The sequence below is a fragment of the Trachinotus anak genome, unplaced genomic scaffold, assembly GCF_046630095.1.
Source record: "Trachinotus anak isolate AG129_WGS33_773 ecotype Australia unplaced genomic scaffold, CSIRO_AGI_Tana_v1 ptg000021l, whole genome shotgun sequence".
NCBI lineage: Eukaryota > Metazoa > Chordata > Actinopteri > Carangiformes > Carangidae > Trachinotus > Trachinotus anak.
The window spans coordinates 289,224-315,927 of record NW_027273872.1 but is presented as its reverse complement, the minus strand read 5'-3'; the positions used below and the strand labels follow the sequence as shown (position 1 = coordinate 315,927).

The 26,704-nt window shown below is 39.6% G+C and overlaps 1 protein-coding gene across 1 annotated transcript in view; it reads left to right on the top strand.

The window, feature by feature from the left end:
- pcdh11 (protocadherin 11) overlaps positions 1-26,704 on the top strand; it is a 140,232-nt gene that overhangs the window by 84,654 nt on the left and 28,874 nt on the right. Inside the window, exons 5-6 of the mRNA XM_071457590.1 lie at positions 6,249-6,284; positions 11,490-11,688. Coding sequence (XP_071313691.1) covers positions 6,249-6,284; positions 11,490-11,688 — 235 coding nt within the window. The remainder of the gene's footprint in view (positions 1-6,248; positions 6,285-11,489; positions 11,689-26,704) is intronic.

Sequence of the window (26,704 nt, the reverse complement as noted above, 5' to 3'; positions counted from 1 at the left end):
TGAGACAAGTAATGGAAGAAAAAAAAATCACATCTTCTTCAAAACCGGCATAGCAGTTTTTTGTTGTTTTCTTTTTTCTGTGTTTTAGCAGATGGATGATTTTTGGTAGATGATAATCATTAAGTTAGATGTCACAGCATTATGAAGGATGTCCTTCAAGCTGCACCTGATTTCAAGGGACAGCTTGACAAAACTCACTTTGAATTTGGTTGAAAGCATGTCTAATTGAATTTTGATACGTAATTAAATCAAGCAATAAATCAGCCCAGATCCCAGTGCAACCGACAATTCAACACTCCTGAGCACCACAAGCTAATTATGATGAAGTTATTATCTCAGCCAAAGGGACTACTCTGAATGGCTCCCTCTGCATCATGTCGAATTTTTTCAACTAGAATGTACTCAACCTTGAGGAAAGGGCATCTCTCATATTAAGGATCCACAAGATCCTATAAATGTCACTTGCTCGGTTGGTAATGTATCCATGTTGAAACATTGTCCCACTTTAAAGCAGGTGATTTCTTAAAGCAGTCAAATGTTTTTGACTCACTTGTGCGCATTAACACGCTGATGCACCACGTCAGAAATTATCTGATATGCTGTACATCAGTAAGTACAGCTGGTAGTAATTTCTGTCAATAATCCCTTGATGTGTAGGAAGTGGCTATATTGATTTAACATGGATTTAAAGCATCATCCTCATCATCTGGTTTCCACTCTCATATGGTTAATCAATTAGATCCCCCGTGATTTAAATATGCTTTAGATGCCATGCACGGCGCATGTAATCTCATGACATAAGGTATTAAATGAAGTCTAATTATAACTTTGCAGCTATGTGTCACATCATACTCTTTTAATACCTTCACTAAGAAGACAAATTGGTGTGTCAGTCAAGACAGATGCTGCATTTTGATTCAGTGTTAAACAAAATTTAGAAGTTAGTTGAGAGTATCACATGATCCTTGTAAATAAATATGGATAAATGAATAAAACATGTTGTAATGATCAGCCTGCTTGAAGCTGAGAAATGTTTTACAAATACATAAAGAAGTTTAAAAAGCATAATTCTCCAACTCCCAAGACAGCCATGCTAGATCTAGCTGGTATGGTTTTCATAAATGAATCCTCTGCAACAATTACTGGAGTAGCCTCCTTCTGCATAATTTGATGAGCAAAGAGAACATTGATGAACTTTTTTAATTATTACGCCGCTTGGGATTCTGACACAAGTGCCACAGAGAGGGAGGGGGTCCACCACTACGGCTGCAAGGGAGCTTTTCTTTCCCCCCCCTTTCTCTCTCTTCCTCTTTCCACCTCCCCTTTTTTTAATTCATCCAATTTGTCGGTCCAAATGAAACAGCAAAAGGTTAGAGTGTGGAGTAATTAACAGCAGCTAGTCTAATGAAATCAGGAGGGGCCGGCACACTGGGAGGATCAATACCACACTAAGAGTGAAGCAAGATGGGGGATTGTCCAGGGGAAATACACATATACAGACCACTTAATAATAATAAGTTGATGAAAAGGCAACATGTTGTCCACTTGTAAATCAAAATTGGTTCAAACACACTGTGACATTATTGCTGTCTAGTAATTGCGTTAGAGGAAAGTTGCTCCTCATGCACACTCTAGAGGTGTACAGGATTTACACCACTCTGTGTGGTTTGCTGAGAGGGTTTCCCTTTATTGAATGTCAATAAGTACATCAATACACTTTGGACAACTGAACACCAATGCAGAGGGAAATGGGGATTCTATTTATCTAAGGTTACACTTAAGTATATTGAAGACTTTATTAGCCCCTTTTGATGAGGAGCTGTTTTGTTTGCAACAGTTTTATCACACTGTCTAAGACATGCTGTGTTTGCCAGAAATACAAGGGATGTAAATTTGAACTCTGCCCACTGTTTCTTGGCTGAGACAGTCACGTCTCTTGTGCCTGCACACCCGAGCAGATGGCATTCACGTCTAAGTTTTCCACTGTGAATATTTGTATTATGTGTGCATATGTCTGGATGTGTGTGATTGTGACACGGCCACCTGACAAAGCCATCATTTTCTTCCTATCGATAAATTCAGACACATCCATCTCATCCGCAGGGATAACCACTTGATAGCAGGCCACATGCTTTTTCCCCCGACCCTCTCCAAGCAGCTTAAGTCATGGACTGTGGTGCCACACTGACATTTCTGGAATACAGAGCAGCTCTGACAAGTCCTGCTTGACCATTATTTTCACCAACTTTTTGCAGAGACCAGTTGAATTGAACAGCCACAAACTACTGTGAGCTTCACCACTGAACCCTGTGTCTGAGTCATAAGGAATGTGAAACATGCAAGGGTAAGCTTTGGCAGCAAGAGACTGATGCTAGCTAGCATGGTTCCTATCTCTTTACCTTGCTCTGTGCTTCTCCCCACCTTCAAAGGTGTTTACACTATGAAATAAACTGTTATGTGGGAGGCTACAGAGATGGAGCAGAAGATCTCATTAGCTTTAAACTATTAGGAGCATGAGGACTCCGGGGATGAGCAGTTTTAGGCCTTTCAGTGTAGCTTGAAGTTATCACATCATACAAGCTAAAAAAAAAATCTTTGAACTTCATATTAATGGAGAAAACTCAACAAAGATTTTTATTGTGATAATGTGCTGCTAACAAAGTGCAGAGTCCAGCCAATTCAGCAAGGACATATTAAAAAAGAAGGTTAAATACTGGGTTTAATTTTCTGTATGATTACAATGTAGTGGAATAGGTCCATGGGAAGCCAACAGTTATTTTATTTTCTGTGTTTAAAGGTGCCTGCACCTCTGATTATTTTCTCGCTTGTGTGCAAATGGGTTCTCTGGATATGTGTTAGTTTTACCTATAAAAGTTGCAAACCGTGTTTTTATGTTTTATAAATGTGCTCGAATTTGTTCAATGGCTGACGAAATTACAATTTGATGTTATGAACTTTAGTTTTTGCTGGTAAATATTAACTGAGCCTTTGTTGAGGCAGTACACCAAACAATGTTAATTACCCTTAAATAATAAGTTTACCATGTTTGTTCTTGCCTTTCCTTTACCCTGACACACACTCCTCTTCCACACATGAGTTTCTGTTTGTTCTGTCTTTTACTTCAACTTCTGCATCTGATAGAGTTGGAATTTTGTTGCCACATATTGTTCCGAAGTATAAGTAATTATAATGTAAGGTCATGAAAAATTGATAAAAATGACACAAATCGCTATAAACTGTGCTTAAGTTAGGGAAACACAATAGCTTTGTCAGATGTATAGACAATGACCTCTGTGCAGTGTAAAGATTTTTTTTTCCATGTACAGTCTTGAAAATTCACAATCATTCTTATACTTTAAATGTAAATGTATATGTACAGAGGGAGATTGATTAACTGCCCTACGTACAAAAGCTGATGGAAAATTGTTTTAATACCCTTCATAACCCACAGTTGGCTTATTGTCTTTCCACTGCACACTGCAGGCTTAGTTTCAGCTGTGGATGTAATATTAGCTGCCTTCCAGTCACCTACGCACAGCTGGAAAGCACCCTTACCTACCTACCTTCTGACTATGCCTTTTGATTATAACCAGTCCTTCTACCTCTCTGCCAACCTGCCACATCATTGCTCTGACCCTCACTGGAGAAGAAAGGTTGCTGCAGCACTTCAACCTGCCCCCAGTACATACTGGAACTCTGTGCTGTGGAACTCAAAGACTGCACTGCGGTTCACTTTACAGAGAATTAGAACAATAACATAACTGTATAATTATTTGCATGAATTGTTTCACAAAATGCCATACAATGCTACAATGAGTTTTATATGTTCCTTTGACTTCTAACTACATTCACTATTTATTCATTTATTCAGTCACTGTGTCTAAAAAATGGGATACATTTGGATACAGAAACAGAGCACAATAAGGTCTGGTGTTTTTAATCAATTATTTATCCAATATTTTAATGATCAGAGTGCCTGGAGTGATCAAAGGCTTGGTTCGAGCTCCACTGCCTTTGCTCGCTAAGACATCCTTCTGTACTTTGATGTGGTTCACCAACAAATGCACTTATCTTAAGCATAACTCTCTCCCAGGCTTGCATGTGGGTGCTTTGAAAGTGCTAGTTTGAGAGGCATCAGTGTAGAGAAGGTCACTGACCAATCCTTACAGAGGAGGGAAAAAACTTGTGGTCTCCAGCAAGCCAATGTACAATTACTATTTTGAATGTCATCTTAATATGAGACAACCATAGGTCACCTTCTCAGATCCCTTATGTACATTATCATATATTTAATTGGTTGGCAAGGTCTCTAACTTGAAGTGTGTGTCACGAGATGTTGAATAAAACATGGCTTGAAGAAGAAACAACTGCCTGATGGCAGCCTCAAGTAAAATCCTGCTTTAAGTGACCAGTCAGTGGATGCAAATGAGCAGCCCCTCAAACAGTCCTGACAAATGTTGGTGTGCTCAAAAATGCAAAAAAAAAAAAAAAGAAAGAAAGAAAGAAAAGAAAAAAACATATATGTAGATGTAGGTGTTAGTGATAACAACTTAAGCCATAATGTCAGTTTGGTGTGGTGATAGCTTATGTCAAGATTTAGATAAAACCTATATATGTCTCCATATGTAAAACAGTCTTGTGCCTATATGCAGTGTTTGCATATCTTACTTGTGCATCTCATCTTAAATGGAAATAATCCTGACAAAAATTTCAAATTCTTATTGAAGAATAGTGCGTAGCTGTGTCCCTATTCAGGGGACACATCCTTCGGAGGTCGCCAGAGGCCACCACATTCGCGGTGTCCCCTGAAGGATGTGGGGTGACTGTATTTTTGAGAACATAATTCTGACATTCATCTTTTTATGAATGGACAACCAGCTGCATGCAGGGGCCATATACTGTAGCCGGATGGTTAAGTTATCAAGCAGGCACAACTCTTTCACCCATTAGGGGTCATGTTCCTGTCACCTGGTCCAGTATTTTTATCAACTCCCAAGTGAAGTCTGTGGCTCTTTAGCTGCTAAATGCTTCACAGCGTTCACCAATTTTGTCTGTCTGCTGTTTGGTGCTGGAAAGGTAACATCTAGAAAAAAATAAGATCCACTCCCTAAACTCAGTGTCGTCAGCCCCATGACTGCTAAAATTGATGACCACCATATTGCCAAATATGTTTATGAAAAACATGTTTATGAAAAATTTGAGCTTTAAACAACCGAAGAAGAGACAAACTGTTGGAAACATATTGTTGATTTTCTTCCTAGAAAACTTCCCCAGTGTAGTTAGCAATATACAATATGCATAACTTTAATTTGTGCACTGAGATGCTCCATTCATTCATTCATCCACAATGAGATGATTTAGTGGTTACCCACATTAAGGCGTTAAATATTCCTGTCTCCACACAAACATTGCTTATTATAAATAACATATAACACAGGTTTTCTCCCGTGCAGTTATTTTTCAGAAGTTTGGAGATGTTGTCCACCATGCAGCTCCATTTTGTGTTTGATGAATAACGTTGGGTGTACTGCTCTATCGCTCAGTCAGTAGCTGCGTCCCTTGGTGAACAATTATGACGGGATAATCTGTTGACATGAACTTGTTTCCTGTTCATTGTTAACCGTTCCACCTCAGCAGTCCTCTCTGCTTCTGCCCTGTCTAAGTGGCTCCTCATTGCCAGATTCCTTCTATTTTCTTTGCAAATCAAGTCATGCACTCAGATTATTATACACAGTACAAAGAAAACAAAATTTGTGATTAAAAATTAAATACTCTTATCTCTCTGTGAGTTATCTCAGTCCCCAGAGAGAGGATGCTATTTTGCAGGCTTGCGGGTGTCTTTTGTTCCTAATTTAGAAGCTTGTCGCTGTTTATTGTTAATTTTTGATGCTTCATTTGATATTCTGTTCACTTTCCTCTCTGACATGCAGAGAAAACGTCTTTATCAAAGTGTCAGTTGTATGGCTTGTGTTGTCAGGATGTCAGGTTTGCCCTATTCTTTACATTTCTGAGGAGAGGGTGTGTACTATGCAGCCGGGTTTGTTGGTGTGCCAACTGAGCACGCAAATGTGCTGTGCAAACTCTGTGTCTGAGTAAAAAATCAATATGTATCCTGAATCTCAATTCCAACTTAAAAAACCCCTTTAAACCTCCAAACACCTATGAGGTTGTCAATTGTGAACTCTGACTGCCTTTAAGAAGTTCGAGTCAGACAGGCATGTGAAATGATTGTTCTTCTGTCCTTGCAGGAGGCCTGTCAACTTGGCAAGATAACCTCTGTGAATGTAAGTCTCACTCTGTTCTCTGCTCTTTCCTGCATGTGCATGAGCATCATTACAGGATGGTACTGTTACTACAGTAGATTTCACATAAGTCACTCTGCATGTCACCACTATGATCTCTGTTGCTAGAAATATGCATATTGTTGAAAACCTGAAAACCACACACTGATGTTAATGTTTGAACCTTCAGTGAAAGTTTCTGTGGGTTAAATGTTAAGTAGTAAATTCTGCCACCATCGGGATTATAAAAACCTTGTAAAAACCCTACAAAGTAAAAAACTTTTTTGAGATTCAAGTTTTAATCCAACAGCAATGACTGATGTATTTATCTTGTTCATGAACAGTCAGGAAGAACAACTGTTTTATTTTTTCTTAAAAGTTTCTTTAAAATTGCTGTGTTGTTCTTTTATGAATATAACAGAAGAATCACGAGTAAATGTTTGAGACTTCAGGGATTTGTTTTCCTTTAACAATGTAGTATCCTAACTTCAGTGTGTTGTCAAACTGCGTATTTCTCCATGAACACACAGGAAAGACATCGAAAGCTTTTTCTCATCATTTACATGTTTTTTTATATTTTGCTTGAGAAAAGGTACCTGCATTGCAAAGTTTTCTTGAGAGTGACATGAAAACATCTTTTGAATTGTCTTTATTGTTGCATGTTAAACTGAAATTCAAAACAGATCAAGGACATTTCACTCCTTCTAAGACATCATTAACATTAAATCTAGTTCTGTCTTGTCTGGTCTGAATACGCCTGTGTGCAAACATATACACAGTTCACCAGTCTGTGGTTCATAGGAGCGCGACTGTCAGAGCTCCTTTAACACTGTGAACAATAACATGTTACTCCAACATTTTTCAGTCTCAGCAGAGAATGCCGCTGCTGTGAAATCATGGCCCATGTGTTTAGTTGTAGTTTAGTTATAGTTCCACAGTTTCTGCTATTTGTATGAAATGACATGGATTTACAATCTAACTGGTGAAAATGTGTTGCTTTATGTTTAATTAATTTAATTATGTTTAACTATTATATCTGAAACAATTTACTTTTATTAACGGTTTTTGTAAGACCCGACTTATCCAGGACTAGAGAGTCTTCATAATACTGTCATAGTTGATGTTGCAAAGAAGAAGATCATCAGAGCTGATGACTCAATAACAGATAGATTTTCATTTGACTTTTCAAAAATCACCCAGTAATCTCTCCACCCACTCGCTAGAATCACCTCCCTCTCCCATGTTCACGCTAACTCACCATCTCACACACATCTGACACACACAGACATATTCACCTCACATATGCTGCTGTGGAACAATATGTGCAAAAACAGGATTTTTGTAGTTGTTGTACGATCTTGATGCCAAACAGAAAAGGGACTACTAGGGCAGTATTTTTGATTTTTATTTTGATATTTTATTTTCTTATTATTTCTTTTTTTGTGTGGATTGTGCCATTGCTGTTTTTTTGTATTTGTTTTGTTTTTTTCTCCACATAAGACATGTGCAACATGACAAATCAGCATCTCCTCTGAACAGATTTATTCAGGTCTAGGTGTGCCCGCGAGCTGATCCTTATCTGAAATGGCAGAGCCAATCTCCCCTGATTCACTCCTAAGTGGTCCCTGTTTATCACTCAGAGTGGGGTGGTTGTCAGCCAAGTCCTTCTCCACGCAGCACTGACTTCTTTGCTATTTCTAGAGGGTGGTAGACGAGGAAAAAAGTATGTGTAATAATAAAAGTCAAAGAGCTGAGGTCTAGCAAAGGACAAGGTGGCAGCCACTTGGCCTCCCCTCCTCTATATCTAAATATAACGGACTTCTAATTCCTTAACCCGTGAATCCAGCCCCATCTGCCTATTGTCTGGGTGGTTACCAGAGGGAGGGTTTTGGATTGGCTGGCGTGTTATGTGGCAGAACTTGGCATGCATCTCTCCTGTTCATTTTATCTCTGTGTACATACTTCTCAAGGCAGTGTTTTATCTGGCTGAACGGGCTTTGTTTGGTCTTGATATCTCTTACCGCAGCTTGTCTTTGCTTCATGGATTTCTGGCAGCTTCTTTAAATAAGTGATAATGCTTAGCACAACACTCACCTTGACTCCTCTGTGAATGTTTGTTTGTGTTTGTCACGTTTGTCTTTCAACATTAATGTTTCATTCACATTAGTCATTATCAGTGGGAGCAAAACTTTTATTTATTGAAGACCCGTTAATGGTGTTTAATTGTAATTAATATTGTAGCTAAACAACATAGCATTGAGTGTTATCGTGAAATCAAATTAGGCCTTTCTTAACATCTGGCACCAACTTGAATGGGCTTGAATAAACAGAAGCCTAAAAAGTAAGACACTCCCATATGCAACATGATTATGTCCTAATTGTCACCGACAGCTGTTCGTTCTAATAGATTCTGGATGCCATTGTTGGAGCAAGTTTCCAATAATAAGAATCATGTGGAGAGGAAGCATGCTTTTTGTAGAGCTGCCAACCTTCCATAAGTGGCCTCTTTCTTTTGCTGGAACCTGGACTTTGCTTTTTGTGCACATCCTCCAGTAATTTGAGAAACAGCTGCCAACACTGTTTAGGAACAAGTAGATATTTAGACTACTTGAAAGCATGGGCAAACATGGCACACAGAACTATATGATTTTGCCAACGAGGTATTCGTCTCTTCTCTGTCTTAGAAAATGAATAAGACCATGAGGAGAGCGGGGGAAAGCACTCCTCTCTGTACAGGACTGTAGAAATACACCTCATCATTTGGTAGCAGAGCCTCACGCCACATGCAGTCAGGCAAGATTGTGGTTCAGAAATTAGTGCAGTGCATGTGACCAGATAACTATTTTCTTACATGTTGTGTTGAGGGAAAATAAAATGGCAACAAAGAGCTTCAGTTTCTGTTAAATGACACAAGAGTTGAAGGTTGTGTGTGTTTTTCTGTGTATTTCTTTAGCTGCCCTTTTTCCACCCTTTTTATGTGTATCTCTCATCCGTCTTTTCTTACTAGCACACAAACACACATACACACACACACACACACACACACACAAACACACTCACCACACACACTGATTTGTGGCCTCAGGATCTAGATGAATCCAGTAAATAGAATATTTAGCTAGCTGTTTCAACATCACAGCACTGAAAACCACTCAGTTGTGCTTTCAGGGTGCTAATTGTGTGGATTTAGGTTAGTCAACCCTCTCTGATAGTTTTCAAATGAAGCTTTTTGTGCACTTGGTTTTGGCAGTTTGTCCTTCATTAGTGCCAGACTTTATTTCCCTCTCCCTCTCTCCTCCATTTTCCTGGCATTATTTAATCTTATCAAAGAACAATAATTGCTTTATCTACGCACTATAGTAGCTAAGGAAAAATATGTTTGCACAGAGACATCACCTCCTCCTGAGCTTGAAGGAGCATGTGTTAATGATGTTTTTAATTCAGGACTTGCATATTGCTTTTGTTGCTATAGCAATGAAGAAAATCAAGACAGTCATTTGTGCTCCAGTTGAAAAAAAAAAAAATCCTCTCATCAGTTTGAATAATGGGACGAATAAAATTCACCGCAATAACCGAGGCTGAGGGCATAATTATATTTTATGTGTTTTATGCTGCTATACACTGTGATGCAGTGTGATGTTACATAGGGAATCATATAGTATATCATTGCGACAATGCTCACTTTTACCAGTTTTACCTCAAAGCCAAGCCTGTCTCCTCATTCCTCATTTGTCTTTGTGTTAAACTCCAAGGAAAAGATATAACAAAGAAAAGTAAAATGAAATGTGCGGTGTCTGCAGGTTACCCAGCGGGCTTCACAATAGGAATGATGGTAACTTTGTGGTTTGTTTTCTGGAGGAATCGCTAACATGTTAGCAGACACCACCGTATACAGGATGTGTTTTCTTTTTAGCTCCAAAGAAAGGTCACAACATGAACTTCTGTAAACCTCGGGAGAAATCAAAGAGACCTGCACTTTTCAGAGGAAAATACCCACATGCCTGTGATCCCCAAGACTTTACAAATCAAAGTCTTAGCCTCCACATACAATTTCCACCTCTTCTGTGTCTGAAATGGGTGAGAGGGAAAACTAGGACATAGTTCAACCTGTTAATACACATCCCATCTATTATCAGGACGGGAAGTCTCAATTATAAATCTTATAGTCAGTTTATTATCTGAAAATAATTCACTAGACTCAACAGACCAGAAATCATTTTTGGGTTATGAGGTCACTGTTTCAATTAGTCCCCTCGGTGACAAGATGCAGTTTTGGCATATGTTCCTATAAAGAAGGTAAAGATGATGGATGCAGTGCTGGGCATGAAACAACTACAACTGATACAATTAGGCAAGGATTTCCCTTGTAAATGCCGTCCTACAGTTCTCATTCACCCATAAACAAGCCTTGTTGTCATCACTCATGATGATATTAATAATCTTTGTTAGTCAGTGTTGGTGTGCCAAGACTCTCTCCAGGAGCAGGGAGAATAACAGGGAGGATGCACCAGAGTGCATGCAGCCCAGGAAGGACGCGGGTTTTAAGGACATGAATTGAATGTTTCTTGCTAGGAAAAAAAAGAGTGCAGCAGTAACTGAGGTCAGGGCAAAACTTTGAATTGATGATTACATCCGTTCAGTGACTCACTCAGGCTTTACCCAAAAAATAGACATATACATTTCCTCATGTAGGTCCTGTGTTATAGCCACAAAGACACACACACAGTTTTGGTTTTAGGCTGTGGCAGAAACAGTTTCTGAGATTTCTGTCCTCATCTCAAATATAATGGTGAAAGGAATTTCAATTGTGGTGCATTTCAAAAGCAATGAAATATTACATTTTACAAAAAATCAACAACAGTGTGACTCTTCAGAAGGAATGTCCTTGTTCCTGTGGGCAGACCTGACTGTAAACAGTTTTCACTGGAATTATTTTCTACTGTAAAAAAAAAGATATAAAGACTGTTCTCATGGTGTTCTATGGATTATTCAGAGGAACTAGACACTTAAAAAATTTCTTTTGATTTTTTCCAATGTATTTTGGATCTCAGACTTAAATTTAATGGTTTATTCACTACCCATGCACACCACACTGCTGCAGTTGCTTATTTATGATCATGTATTTATTTATTTCCACTTTCTTGGACACTTTAAATAGCAAGAAAGAGTTTCTAAAAAAAACATTTCTTCTTTGTCAATGTGCTCCAGACCCAGCGCCGTGTGACGTTCCATCTTCCAGATGGTTCCCAGGAGAGCTGCAGTGATAGCGGGCTGGGAGACCCAGAGCCAAGCAGCACGGCCAGCACCACCCAGCCTCTTCCCCTCAGCTTCACCCAGGACGAATACTATGAGCAAACATCACCTAACAGCCGCACTGAGGGAGATGGAAACTCAGACCCTGAATCCAGTGAGTCCTGAGTGTTGTGTGGATTTTCTGGCAACAGGAAAATCTGTTGTGTTTCATTTTTATTGTTTTTTTGTGTGTGTGTGTGTGTGTGTGTGTGTGTGTGTGAGATTTTTGATGCTGAGTGTCTGCAAATGCAATTTACAAGAGGCCATCTGTGTTTTTAGACAGTGAAATTATTTACTGAGATTACAGCTGTGATTTTAATAGTAACAACACAGCCTTGCAGATGCTAAACAAGCAGCCATTGTCTGTCAGATAACTGGTAAGAAGCAAGTTACACATTAACATTTCTGTTAGGACAATAATTTTGTTGTAGAAGAAGGAGGCTTGCACTGCTGAGAGGGAAATACAGTGTTGATCCATGTGCTGTATTATTCAGTTTTTCACTTTGAGATAAAACCAGAAACTAACTCAGTCACATTATATATGCAAATAAATTGGATGTGATCGAAATAGACAGTGAGTCTGTTGTTATGGGAGTACAGAATAATATTAATTGTGTAACTGGTAACGGTATGTTTACTTCTGATGTAGGCCTGGATTGTGTAAATGTTGTCCAGGGCTAAACTGTACAATATAAGGGGAATTATACCTCTGAAGTTGGAACTCTCTTGCTGAATTTATTCAAATGATTCACAAGACAGCTGTCACTGCATGGCTTACTGCCCAATGATGTTCTCCATAAAAAGCTCCATTGAACGCAAGGATGCACATCTCCTTCCTCATACATATACAACAGATTTTTTAAAATCATTGCTCAAATAACTGGCTGAGGGGAAAAAGAAGCGTGTTTAAGACACACCGCAGAGGACTCTGGGGTTTTTCCACAAGTGCTAGAGTAGATCCAAAGCCAGCATGCCAATGATGCTGCTGAAGAGATTCTGAGTTCCCCATCAATATGTCTTTGTCACAAACAAACCCCCCCCCAACTTCAAGCTGGATATTCCAGTCCAGATTAATCAGATTGTATTATCTGGCTATGTGGCCCATGTGTATAACCGCAGGAATCCTGAGCTGGAGTTACATGTCAAAAACATATCTGTTCTTCTTCTGTGGAGCAGAAAAAAACTACAGGACAGGCAGAAATAGATTGCTTTGCATACACCTACATGCAATATAGCCATTGTGTCATAGCTGTAAGTGAGACAACAGTCCTTAGTGCATCTGCCTCCTCAGCAGCTGCACTGACAGGTCCGGGGCTGGGGTGTCAGAGTGAGTGTGATTGTGAATACATTTGTTCGACATTAGACAAGATGGCTGACATCCTGGCGATGGGTTCCTGTTCATTTACATGCGAAGGTCCGTCCCACTTGTGATTTTTCTATTTCTGTTGAGACGATGTTGCTAACCCTAATATAAAATATTATTTTATATTATATATAAAATATTATAAGATAGCCTTTTTTACACAGCCAGCTGACCTCCATATTCCCTCACACATACTGTACATACACCTGTACACACACAGGCCCAGAATGAACACACACACAGACACACACATCTAGTGATCAAACCTCTCACTCCCCAGCTTTAATGCAGTGATTCACATGTGATTCATTGACATACAGAGGCAACTGCTCATCGTCTCATTGATATTCAGTGACATAAACATCTTATACTTCATAAACCTTCTCAAATACTGCACTTACACACTTTCCCTCTTGGGTAATATCTGTTAAAGTGCATTAGTTTTAGGGGACCATGCTAATGTAGTAAATGCATGTGTACTTATATAAATGGCTGCATTAAAATTCACAGCAGTATGAGTGATAACAGAATAACTGAGAGTGTAATATTGGAGTAGTTGGATATTATGAAAGTCACTAGTTATTTGACCAAAGCCCTTTGTAATGCTCTGTAACCTTATCACACCAAATGGCATTAAAGTCAATGTAATTCTAACTAATGTTAATGTAGAAACAGGTTAAAGCTGACAGGACCTGATAATGTTCCAGGGCTGTGTAAACACCACATGAGAAGTCATTCCATAAATTGTATTTACTCATATATAAGTCATTATGAAATGTATGTAGCACTGTGCAGAGTTCAGGTGATTAGATTTAGCTTTTCCAGACATGAAATTCACATTTTATATATTTGTTTAATTTCAATAAATACATCTTTTAAAAAAATCTTTAAAAATTCTCACCCAAGTCACAAAAGTCCTTTCATTTGCTTTTAGATGCTGCTGATTTAACACACACTACTTACACACACACACACACACACACATACACACACACACACACACACACACACACACACATATCATTTGAAGACAGAGTGAAAGTGGTCTGACTCATCTGGCTCCATTTTCGCCTTCCAGAAGTTAAGTCAGATAAACTCTGACTCCTCAGTTGAAAAAGAGATGGATGGATCCTGTACGTGGCGACTGTCTCAGTGATGAGTGCATTGGTGACAGAGGGGGGCCTAAGATGGATTAGATATGGTTTTATCAATGAGCACCAGCCTGGCATGGCAGTGGCAATCTCTTATCATGTCGTCTCAATTTGTAAAGCAAAAAGAACAAGGGGAAGTGGAAAGAGGGGAGAGGAGATGGACTGAGTCCAGGAGAAGAAGGAGAAATGGAGCTGAGAGACGGAGAAAAAAGAGAGAATTTCAGGAGTCAGACGCGGTTTGTTTCATAAGGTGCTTCAGCTTGGACCTGAATGTCAGCTTCCACTGAATAATTGTCTGTGCCAAAGGCAAGCCATGTGGCCTTCTTATGACAATGAATTTCTCAACTCCTCTTTAAACCTGCATCTTTATTAGACCACCCACTCTTGAAATAAAGTTCATATGACATTTTATGTTTCTATTATTTATGAGTTAGGCGGCTGTTCATTTTATGGGCTCTTGCTTCCACCCCCGGACTTACTTCACCACCCCACCATCAGTCTAATGCTGTTACCTCCATTGTCACACATTGTTCCAAAGGTTTTGATATTTCCTCCTCTGTCTCAACAAATAGATAAAAGCAGCGAATTAATATCATTAGCATGCATGTTTTTCGGGCCAACCCCCCATACATCTGACTGCTGGCTTTTACAGAACTACACATCCAGAGCAATTAAGCGTGATGAATTGTACCTGTCCCTCACGGCCAAATTACAACACTTCATCAAAACATCAAAAACAGGAATGCATAACGATAACGATATGTGATGCACGTCTTCCCTCAAATCAGAAGGATGCATGCTGTTGTTTAAGTCTCTTGGTGAGATGCAGCACTGTGGCATCCTCAGTGACCGAGCACTGTTGTTTTAGTGGAAGCATCCAGTTGATGAAAATGTCATTCCTGACCCATCTTGGCTCAGATGTTGTGTCCTGTAGATGTTGCTTTTTTAATGTTAATGACAGTAGTGATGTTACTGCACTTGTGATCATTCCAGCTTTGTTGACATTGAATAATTCAGTCCCATGTTTTTATTTTCATGCATTTATACATTTTCAGACCGACAGTTGGCTTAATGTTGTCCTGAAAGGTTTTTGCTGAATGATGGGACTCATCATGTCACGAATAGCGAACAGTGCTAAGCCCTCAGACAAAGTGCAGCAAAGTGGGAGCAAAGCCCTGCTTCTAAATCCTTCACATTTTTCAAACAATACACAAATTTGTTCTCTGGACGATTTGTAATATTCTTATTTCTTCCTCCTGTTGTTGGAGTTGAGGGATTTAGGAGCTTGTGCTTTTGCCCACTTACAAGCAGCTCAGCAATGGTAGTTTTGAAGTAGTGCATTAGTCCCTGGAAGAAACATGAAAACACTGCATACTGTAGTGCCGTATCTTAATCTGTGGCATATGGCTTTCAAATGATCAGCTTACACCTTGTCTGTCTAAGATCTAAATCTGCTATTAAAATAAACCAATCCCTGTTAAACACTGCAAGTATAATAAGATTATAGTTTTAAATATGCTGCACAGTGTATTATAAAATGAGAGACTTTTAAAAAAAGGAATTGCTTCATCAAATAACAGATTTCAATCAACAATTTTGTTTGATATTTAAATTATTTTTCACTTTGTGGAATTTTGTGTCCCAGGCTTTTATAACAGATTATATAATTCCTCATTCAGGAGACAAATAATCTGATTAAAGGCTTGCAGAGTTCTTACTCTGTGGAGGGTTACGTTCTCAACTCTTTGATTTCTATAGGTCCAAAATTTTCATAATAGCTCTCAGACTGAGTTTCCAGTTGACTGATTTACAACTGCCCTTTTCCTTGTCTTTGGAAAAGGCCACTTGACTTGATCTAGTGTGCCAAACACGTTGGTACCACTTGAATTTTTAATACTTCTCATACCTCCAGCTCTACCCAGTATGTCTGGCCACCAATGGCAAGCTCGCACTAAGACTGGAATTCAACTGTCTAGACACAATCTGCCCACGAATAAAGAGATTTAATGAGGAAACAAAAAAGTTAGATGGTTGTTATTGGAACGCTATGACTTTAGCACAAAAGTGTAAGACTACATTTTGTCATTCATACCAAGAGTTTAACACATTATTATGTGACGGCAACAACACCATAGTGTTGAGTACAGTTAGCCGCATTAATTATTCATATGAGTCCAATCTCAGTTTCACTTTGAGGGTTCTCATATGCAATTAGAAGTAATGAATGTGCTTCTTAATTACATTCATTTGTGCAAATTTCCATTCCCTATTGAATTTTTCTGTGGAAACATTGTGACACTGACCAATAGCATATCATTTGCAATGTGACTAAATCCATTCAGCATAGGACAATTAGCTGTAATTAGTGTTACAATGTCATCAGCGACCAGGGGGAAAGACTAAGCTGAGAGAAGAAGACCCTTGTTCAGAGAGTTAAAAAGTCCAACATTGTAGTAAGATCCAGATAATTGGCTGACCACAGGTTAGAGGGATGATGAACTGCTGTAAGACTGTTGGGCTTGATTCTTTTTTTTTCAACTTTTATTCATGTAAAGCTGAGCAGGCGTTCTCTTTGATAGCGATGGCCTCCTCCACATTTACACAGTTAAGGGCTGCCAGTGCAACCTTTTACTTCTGCCAACCCATCTTGTCATGGACCGCTGACCAAGTAGCAGGTTCACTGAGGTGATTAAGAATGAAGTGCCTTGCTTAAGGGTACATCGCTGGTAGTTACTGAAAGACAACAGAAAGCATGTCTCATTAATTTCACAACATCAGCTTACATATTGTCATGTTATCAGAGATATTCACGCTGCAGTGGGATATTTAATTCATTCTGCACATAAAATGGTAATGCAGTCTGGTCCTTTTCTTGCAGTCTTCCCACAGTCTACAAGATAACTTCTTCAAACCACTTTTTTTCACATCATTTGCACCAGTTTGCTTCCCGCTATATATTCTCCCTCATATAAATAAATAAAAGCCTTTGTCCCTTCTGGCTCCTAGAACTTTTTACAGCTGCCCCAGTGGGCCTGCAACAGAGCTAAATGAAGCAACAGTGAGTATTAACCTACATAGATTGGACCTTTCCTTTTAAGATGATTTTAGATTTTTTTTCCTCTCCTCTCCTCTTTTTTTTTTTTTTTTTTTTTTTTTGATCGCCGGGGGTCTAGAGCTGAGTCAGAAGGGGATTTAGATGGACTCATCTGTATCCTTCTCAACCAGTTGGGATTTGGTGGGAGTGCTCAGCACTCAAAGGTGAGGTGGAGGGGAACCTTTGTTTTATCTGGTTCAAATGCCACACCAGTTGTCTCAGAGAGAGAGACAAGCTATTGATCTGGAGGAGTCAACTCAGCTCACAGAAATCTCTCTCCACCCTCCTTCAAATGACTGAAAAGTGTCATGTTAGAAACCTCCTTTTCCAGAGTATTAGGCCCCTTCGTTGTTGCCCTGCCAAAGTCTTCTGTGAAGTTGAGATGGGAGATTTCTGGTGCAATCATCCAGATCTTAGCAGGACAAGACAGAAGAGATATTAAAAGATTTCAGGACAATCAGCACATGGCATTTACAGGAAGTGCTTCACTGCCAGGAGCAGAAGGAAATAACACATATGATGGAAGAACAAACTGTCAGTGTTGAGAGCTGACTTACAAAATAACTGCAACAGACAAGCAGTGTTTAGACTGAATACATAAACCAACAGCCCCTTAAGTCTACAGCACATTATGAGTGACACATATTTATTTTTTGACTTAGTATTGTTGCGAGAGAGGATTGCCTCTAAGCTGTTTTAGCTTTGACCACAAATCTACAAATTGGCCTTTTTCCTTAATTAACTTGTATGTTTAGTCATTTTATTCACCAATTTTAGGGGATTATCAATGCATCATTTAAGACTTTTATTCCAACATCTCTTAATTCTCTGATGTGTCCTGAGAGACGTGATTTTAATGCTCTGAGAGTTCTGCTATCTTTAGGAGAAAAACAGGAAAGTTGGCTGAGCACACCATGTTTGACTGTCCAAAAGTTGCTGCTTCAAATTCACTCAGCAGCGCTGTGACTTCAGTTGGCTTTTCAAAAACCTGTACAATTAAAATACTTATTCTGAAGTTGTTAACATGTTCAGTAAGTCTTGTGTCTGGTTTGGAAAGGGATCAATAGCTGCCAAGTTTGATCATGTCTCTGGACAATGTGTTCTGAACTCTGCAGGGGTAGAGAGAGACTTCAAACAAGGATAGAGGCTCAAAGGCCCGAGCCAGCAATTCACTTTGTTCCATTTCACTGACTCTGTGATTCCTAAACTGGAATATGACTCCGGCTGCATATTAAACCTGTGAAATGTTAGGTTGGAGAGAGGTGAGCTGCTTTGGTGCCTGATTCCATCTAGCTGATATGATCTCAGTAACACCAAACATGAATCATTAAAAACAACAACACACATGAAATCAAAAATGGGCAAGCCGTTTGTTGGATGCCAGTGGTGTCTTTGGCACTTGGGCTATGTAGCAATGCATGTTGAAATCAATCATCCAGTAAACATTGCCTGAAACCTCGAAGTCAGAGCTCTTCAGATAATAAACTTACTTCAGCTTTTAAACTTTGAAGAAATCTCGCCACATACCTCTCGAGCTGAGGTTACACCTGCCTGAAAGAGCCGAAAGCTTCCCTTCAGAAGCAGGAGGAGGAAAACATGGGAAGCTATAAAATATAGATGGGCTGATGTTTTATTCAAGGCCATTTGTTATAGATAGCTTTTTACAAAAACCCCACTCCTTTTCATTTTTAGTTTGAGCTCGTGTTGGCATGAACATTTTTGCCTGCAATTTAGTCGCACCTGTCCCTCCCACCAACCCCACCCCGCTCTCAGGAGATGTGCATTAACACACATACACACACTGTATAGACAACCTGCCACTTCCCAGTTCAAACATCAACCCAAAGCGTTGCATTATGAATGTGTCCTGGCTCATTTCCAGTGTCTTGGCGTTATATTGAATAATATTTACATCTGTGATAAGGCGATGGACTGTCTTTGGAAAAATGTGAATATATGTGTGTATGGAAATGTGTGACTACAAAATCTCCTCATTTGAGATTTCATGTTTGTGTGTTTATGTTTTCAAATCCTTGTCACGAGGTCAGGGGTCAGCTTGCCTCATATTTCAATAAAGCCATTATGCTCTGGCTTGGAGGTGTTGAGTTTCAGCATAACCAATGGCTTGGCTTATTGTTAACAACTGCATTAGTGAGGCTGAGATGGGGTTAGAGGAAGTGCATCTCTCTCTCCCTCTCCTTTTTTATCCCCCCCCCCCCCCGATTAAGATATAGCACCATAGACAGATTAAAATGCATGGTCTCATCCCTTTCTCATTTTTCACATGCAGTCGGTCTCAAGGATAAGGATGGCCTCTGCTCAGAAGGACTTATTGACCAAAATAACTGTGCATCAATATGTCGCCTGAAGGCTGACTAGACCACAGCATCACAGGGGTTGTATTTTCACCAAGTCTCTCAGCCTTTAATGCTGTTGACCTGAGTTGGTCTGATATGCTGCAGAATGGCATGGCAGGCTAGAAACATATGGAAAAAGCCATATTAAAGCTTCATTGTCCTAAAGAGAGTACATTTATTGCTATTAGGACAAAATGAATCATACAAGTATTATACTGACAGACAAGAAAGAGGAGGAGAAACCAGAGAAACTTGCTTGGAGAGCGACATGCTGTGACCAATGTAAAATTGGTTTATTTTTCCATAAGAAATCAGTATGAGATCAACTGCAGTTTTGATGGGATTCAATTTACAGTGAGAGCTGTGGTTTTGCTACAATGACATCAATGATATGATGACAGACGGCTACAACTATGATGCCATCTGTCTATATTTTACGTATTAGCATATATCAACTAAAATGTGTCATTCACAAGAAATGCAATATTTTCCTGTGAAATCATTCATTTCACAAGCACAGACATAAAATCACAGTAAATCTCATGCATAACATTTCACACACACACACACACATACACAGGCAGCACAAATACACACACTCTCGAATTCCAGTGCCATTATTGGCAGTTAATTCAACTGGTTGAAATATAATGAAGCTTGCAGGTTACAGTATGTTTTTATCTGCATCTTGAGTTACTGCTGTGATTTAATCCAGGTGTTGGATGCACACGCATGAACGGGATTACGCCCCCACTGTACAGTATGTGGGACCCTCTCCCCACCTGATCAATGTATGCACTGACTGGCTGATAAATTGGTATTCGCAGACAAATGGATCACTTCAGAAACCACTCATGGGCTGGTAACGCTGACAAATGGAGTGAGAGTGGGGCAAGGAGAGGAAGGAGGAGTTGTGCTGAATGAGTGCAGGAGGAAAGGGAGAAACAGGATAGGGTTTTCAGATAGGGCAGGCTGAAGAAGTTGATTTTCAGATGGGACCTACAGGACATGTTTGGTTTAACAGAAAGTGACAGGGGGCTTTTGACGGGCTTGACACTGAACGCATGAACCTGGTTGTTGTGAACCCTCCTCAGCAAGCGAGCCGAGGCATTCATCACATTCGCCGTGGTCAAGGCACTGATGCCCAGGCGCTTTGTGAGGCATCTGTTGGGACCTCAAGGCAACACAGCATTCGTGAGGTCACTCATCTGTCCGCCTTTCCATGCATGCAGAAGCAGACCTGGAGCTGAAGCCTTGCCAGAAGCTCTGGCGAGCAGGCAGACAGACTGTGTCCCTTTGTCCCCATTTCCCCCAGACACCTGCATGATTGCATTGATATGTCCTGATTCCATTCAGCCAAGGGTGGGTGCCGCTGGATTTCAAGTGTCAAACATCTGTCACACAGAGGCCTCCTCTTGCTGACTAATTCAGCACACTAAACCTCCACAGCTAAATCTTCACAGAACTGATTGTGAATATGTGACAGGAACTGAATGAGCAAAAGGAAATGGCATATTTCCAATACTAGTTAAAATTTAAATTATATTTTTTTTCTGTAATTTAATATTGGATAACATAACATAACATAACATAACATAGTAACGTAGCATAACATTGTTCATTTTGCTTTGCTTTGTATTTGTTGTGTTGTGTTGTGTTGTGTTGTGTTGTGTTGTGTTGTGTTGTGTTGTGTTGTGTTGTGTTGTTTTGCTGACATCTCTACAGACACAGATGAATTCTTTGAAAGTGTCCCTCACTGTTCGTTGCAGATAGAAAGAAGAAACACAGACAGACAGAGCGCGTTCTACAGAGTGAGTTCACAGCGTTCACAGAAAATAGACTGGAATGTCTCCTGAAGCCAGTTACAGGCAGCAGTGGCAGCAAAGTCTTTGTTATGATAAAATCAGGGACCTCTGCGAGCCTGCCCTTGATTCTGCAGTTGGCTTAACTCGGCAGGTCACCAAGGGGAGGCAGATGTTGTCTCGAGGCATGTCCCACTGCCTCTGCGAGAGCTCCGGCTGGTGTCGCTGAGCTTACAGGTGCAGAGGCGATGGTGGACAGGGGGCGGGGGGTGGTGGAGGTGCACTAAGCCCATCGCTCAGCCGCCACAGGCCAGCATTGGGGAGCTGGAATGAGCAGATATGCTCATTTGATCCACTGAGGTATAATAATTGATGATCAGCCCTGCTGTTGCATCTGGGAATCACTGGTCCGTGCCATAATACACCCTTAATGCAACACATGGTGGTGTGGACAGAGGTGACATGGGGTCTCATGCTGGCTTCTATTTCATGTGGTATGAAAGATGATTGAAGGAATACAGGTCCATGTAACACATTATAGAAAACCGTGTTTCTCACCTTAACTCTACATGTTGAATGCAAGGCTGCAATCATCCCTGAAGAGACTCAATAAATTTGATTACTGAAAGCTCTCTTTTAAAAATTTTCTTTCCTTGATGCCTTGTTAGGCCTTTTATTTTCATTATGCCTGTATAAACATATAATGGAGGGGAAATGCACAAACAATAAATTTTCCAGATGCAGAAAAGTAGCAATAAACATTAAAAGGGAGAGTAAGCCACTAAAAATGCCAGAAAATGTCATTTTGGGACCATTTTAGTCTTAAAGTGACAGAAAATGCAGGTTTAGCATGAACAGTATGTTGCAAAAACAGAACTCAAGTACAACACTGCAGTGTTTTTGTTCTGTAAAAAGAAACTAATTGCCTTAATTGTTAATTTTAATGAATCTATAGGGTATAAAGGAGAAAGGGTTGAGTCCAGAACCGTACTGTAAGTTTAACACCTGACCCATTTTTCTATATTTTCTCTTGTTGTACAAAAAAAAAAAAGAAAAATCTATTTGGTTTGTGGTATTTGGTTACTTGATTAATCACCATTATTTTTCACAGATGCACAGTGCAGTGCAGAAACTCCACACACAGGCATACAAAGAAAACACATATACAAGCACATACATACACCTTGATCTGCATGGAGCTGAACAAACCTCCCACGTTGTATAACTGCAGTTAAGAACAGACATCTCCAGCACAAAACCACTGACAACCTAAGGGTCTTTGAAAGCCTCCACTCGCTGATCTGTCTTTAGTGTGGTTCTCCTGCTGCAGCAGATCAAACATTAACACTGCAGCCCAACGTGAGAAAGCTCCAAACAGAGAAGTCTCCCAGTGTTTCTCAATAATCTGGTCCCACATAGTGCCAGTGCCTCTTCTTGAAATTAATGTGAAGCAGTGAAAAAAGTTTGGGTTTCAGAATAAATTTCAAAAGGATCAATTGGCTGCCATTATCCTGGCCACACTGAACAACATTTAAACCACTGAGCAGCTTTGTCTGCGCAGAAAAAGAATTCTGTTCTGTGTTTGTTGTCATTGTTGGTTGTCGGTGATCCGATCAAATTTTAATCACACTATTCAGCCTCATTGATTTCAGTTTACCACAGATTGTGTTGAATGAAATATCGTTCTTTTTTTTTTTCTCCATCAGCGGCAATTACCCAACAATGAGAGCTCAATATCACAGGAGGCATGGTGTTTTTGAAATACTGGGTTTTGGCTACTTGTCTGCAGCTGCCAGCATTTGAATATAACAGACGTATGTGAATTCATATTCACATGTGGAGCAAGGTCAAAAAGGCAAAGAAATTCTAGCCTTTGGTTGTTGTAAAGATTTGTGCTCCTTTTAAAATATAATGTACAGCCAGGATCTGTAATATTAACAGGTCTATTCTATACTTTTGTAAAGGTTCATCTTGTTTGTCCTCACATTACGTTTCTCAAGGATGACCTCAAGCTTTTTGTTCTTCTTTTATCATTTCTAGCTCAGCATTACAATTACTATTGTTGTGTTGTAAATGATTAATATTCATTTTTCCAAAGTGCACACTTTCACAGAACACAGGCAAATTCCATCTGTCTTACCTTTAGAGCATCTGCCATCGCTTAGAGGGCCGTCCACCTCACGAGTCACGGGGACTTAGGGACATCTGTCCCAACAGATAGAAAATCAGGATAGGGCCATCCATTCTGTTAACGCTCCACTGAACTCTGTGTTATGTTCACCATAATTTGCTTTTGGTTGCTGCAGCATCCCGGAATATTGCTTTGCAGCAGCTCAGACAAAGTCGGCTGGTTGTAATGTGTCCCTTTTCGGCCATTCTGCAAGCAGATAATTTGATAAACCCCCAGACGTAATGGCTATGCTGCATCCTGATAAATGTGGGTAATATGACAGGGGACAAAGGATTTCCCTAACAATTTCTGAGAGAAGTTTGGCTATTAGGATGATTTGATATTTTCCGGAGAGAGTATATTTGATCTGAAGGGAATGTATTTTGTTGGCCTTCAGTGTAACACTGTCTGACTTTTTTAGTTATGGGAATTGATGCATACATTGTCTGTTTTGTTTCTAAGCCTGTTTTTGAATGTGGGTGTTGCATTTGGATTTGTTCAGGCAATATTTCCTGTCAAATAGTTCTTGCAGTTTCAGCTACTAAACCATATTCCATGGGGTAAACAAAGTAATGGTACAAATACAAAGAGAAGTGCAGCGTTTCTGTTACAGTGCCATATGGTCTTTCACTTCTCCCGAACAAGAACACTCTTCACTGCATGCATTTTATTCATAATACCCTCTTATATATTCTTGAAAACACAAATAAGAATAAAGTTAGTGAAACTGACCATGCAGTGACCCAAAAGCTCAGTCAGCCATTCCTCCTTTGCTCATCCTGCTTTCTCTCTTCTCATCTTCTGAGGGTAAACCAGCAGCTATTCCTCTTATGGTAAAATATGCAATCTGTGCCTGCCAGTCTATGAGCGAGTTTTGGGTTAATCCTCATGAATATGTGACTTTGTCTGCATGAATAAGTAAAACCTGCTCACTGGGTAATTGAGGTGCCGTGCCACAACAAACGAGGACACAATTTGTAAATGCCCCCCCCCCCCCCCCCCCCCCCATGATCTTTCTGTTATTTCATCATTTGCTTCAGTTTTGCAGAAGCTCAACTGTAAAATACCTAAAATATAGTGTTGATCGCTAAGTTTGGTGCCTGGTGCTAGAAAATGTTGAATTAACCTCAGTTTAAAATGATTTCACTCTATATGAACTTGTACTCAGTTGAGTGGTCTGATTCCACACATGCCTGCAGCACATATATTTTATTTAAAATGCACATTTAATGGATAAAATATTTACAAGTATGTGTTCAATAAGGTGTGTGTAATGGGGCACATTACAACATTAAATACACAGAAATTTTTGGTGCACTGGAGGTAGAGACAGAGAGAAAGACAACAGACAGAGACTGAGGTGGGGTCAGACATGAGTCCATCATGGCTGGTTCCATCTTGTATTTAAAGTGGTCACTATTATGGCCAATTTTGTGTTATATATATATAATGTAAGGGGATTCCATATGTTGATCCGCTTTATAGAAAAAAGCTGTCTTTCTAAAGGAGGTTTTGTGACAGTGCACTTTGTATTTCCCACAGCAGCTCTGCCAGTAATTGAGCCAAAAGCCCGAAAAGGATTCAGCATGTCACCAAGAACCTGAGCAGCCAGGTTACATAAACATTTATGGATGAGTGCAGTGCTGGCAAATTTAAACCAATCGCTGTAATTTGGAAAATAAAGAGCATTACAGTATACAGACTATAATGAATTGAAATGTGCATTCATTTACTTTTAAAACATATTTTGTTTTAATTGAGCTCCTGTGGGCACAATTTAAAACTTTGAATTCTTTGAATTCATTTACTCCATCTGCTGAAAACTGTCTCCTGGACTAGAAACGGTGTAGGTGATTCATGAAGGCTTGAGGTGGAGGTCCTGCTGACACACTTCTAACAGTCTACAGATCTGCATTCATCTGGAGACTTGAGATGATTCTGACACATTCTTATTTATAACTGTGTGAGGAAAAAGCACTGGGAGATTCTTGTTTTGCTCTCTGGACAGGATGCTTTTGTTACTGTTACCCACACATTTATGAAAAAAAAATGCATGTGAGGATACAAACAACATAAAACCTTATGTAGAATACTTATAAATGAAGATTGTTTCTTAGATTGGTCTAAATTATATACCTCATCCACGTAAAGCTTTGCCAACATTCTTGTCTTTTTCTTTCCACTTCACCAGGGGATATGTGGCATTGGAAATGAAAACTCAGTCAGATAAAAGATTGTTGGTTATTGAGATCTTTTCATTGCCTGGTAAACAAATTTGTGTTGTTTTTTAGATTCTATGCACTTTTCATTTCATGTAGAGGGATGAGTAGCTTCAATCCCTGAACTGGCTTTATTTGATTGTTTTAAATTGATAATGCGACTTCGATAATAATTGATGATTCTGCTGTGACACAGCCTTTTCCTGATTGGACGAGAGACTATGACCAGTACTGTATATTACAAACACAATTTCATATTCATCCAGTTATAACCAATAACTTTTTCTGAAAGATGAATGGTCTTCACACTTTCAAATCAGAACAATACATCAGAGTGATGATTAATGGGGGTCAGACTATTTTCTAAATTAAAATTACATTGTTTTTTTGTGGGTGTTGTTGCTTTACTGTCTTTGGTAATTGCTGTGATGGCCAGCTTGAATCTGCTCAGGGACTGACAGAACAATTAGCTTCTATAATACCAGAACACCAGCGATGTATCATTGCTTCTGTCTTGGGAGACAAGCGTTATAATGGCCCAACAATTTGGCTAGCATTTACTGTAACAGCGAAAGTACACAACTATTATGATACTTAGCTCACAATATCTGATGACGGGGCATGCCTAGAGAATGATATAATCAAACTCAGATAGGGCACCTCCAGCTTTTAGCCCGTCATTTACCACCACAGTACACTTTTCTGGTGTTCGATATCCCACCAAAGCAAGCCTTGAGAAGTGCATTGATTTCAGTGGGGTCCTCTTTGCCAGTCCTGCCCCTCATGTCTGGTGCTTGACCCACTTATTTTCTCATCTTTCCCTGTTTTCTCATGAGAGTTATGCTTGCACACTGCTTTTCCCATTACAGTGTGAGTGGATGCAGGCCAAGTATGATTGCATCGCATAGTCTGTCTCTCCCTCTGTGACTCTCTCACACACACACACACACACACACTGACTACCTGAGTGAGTTA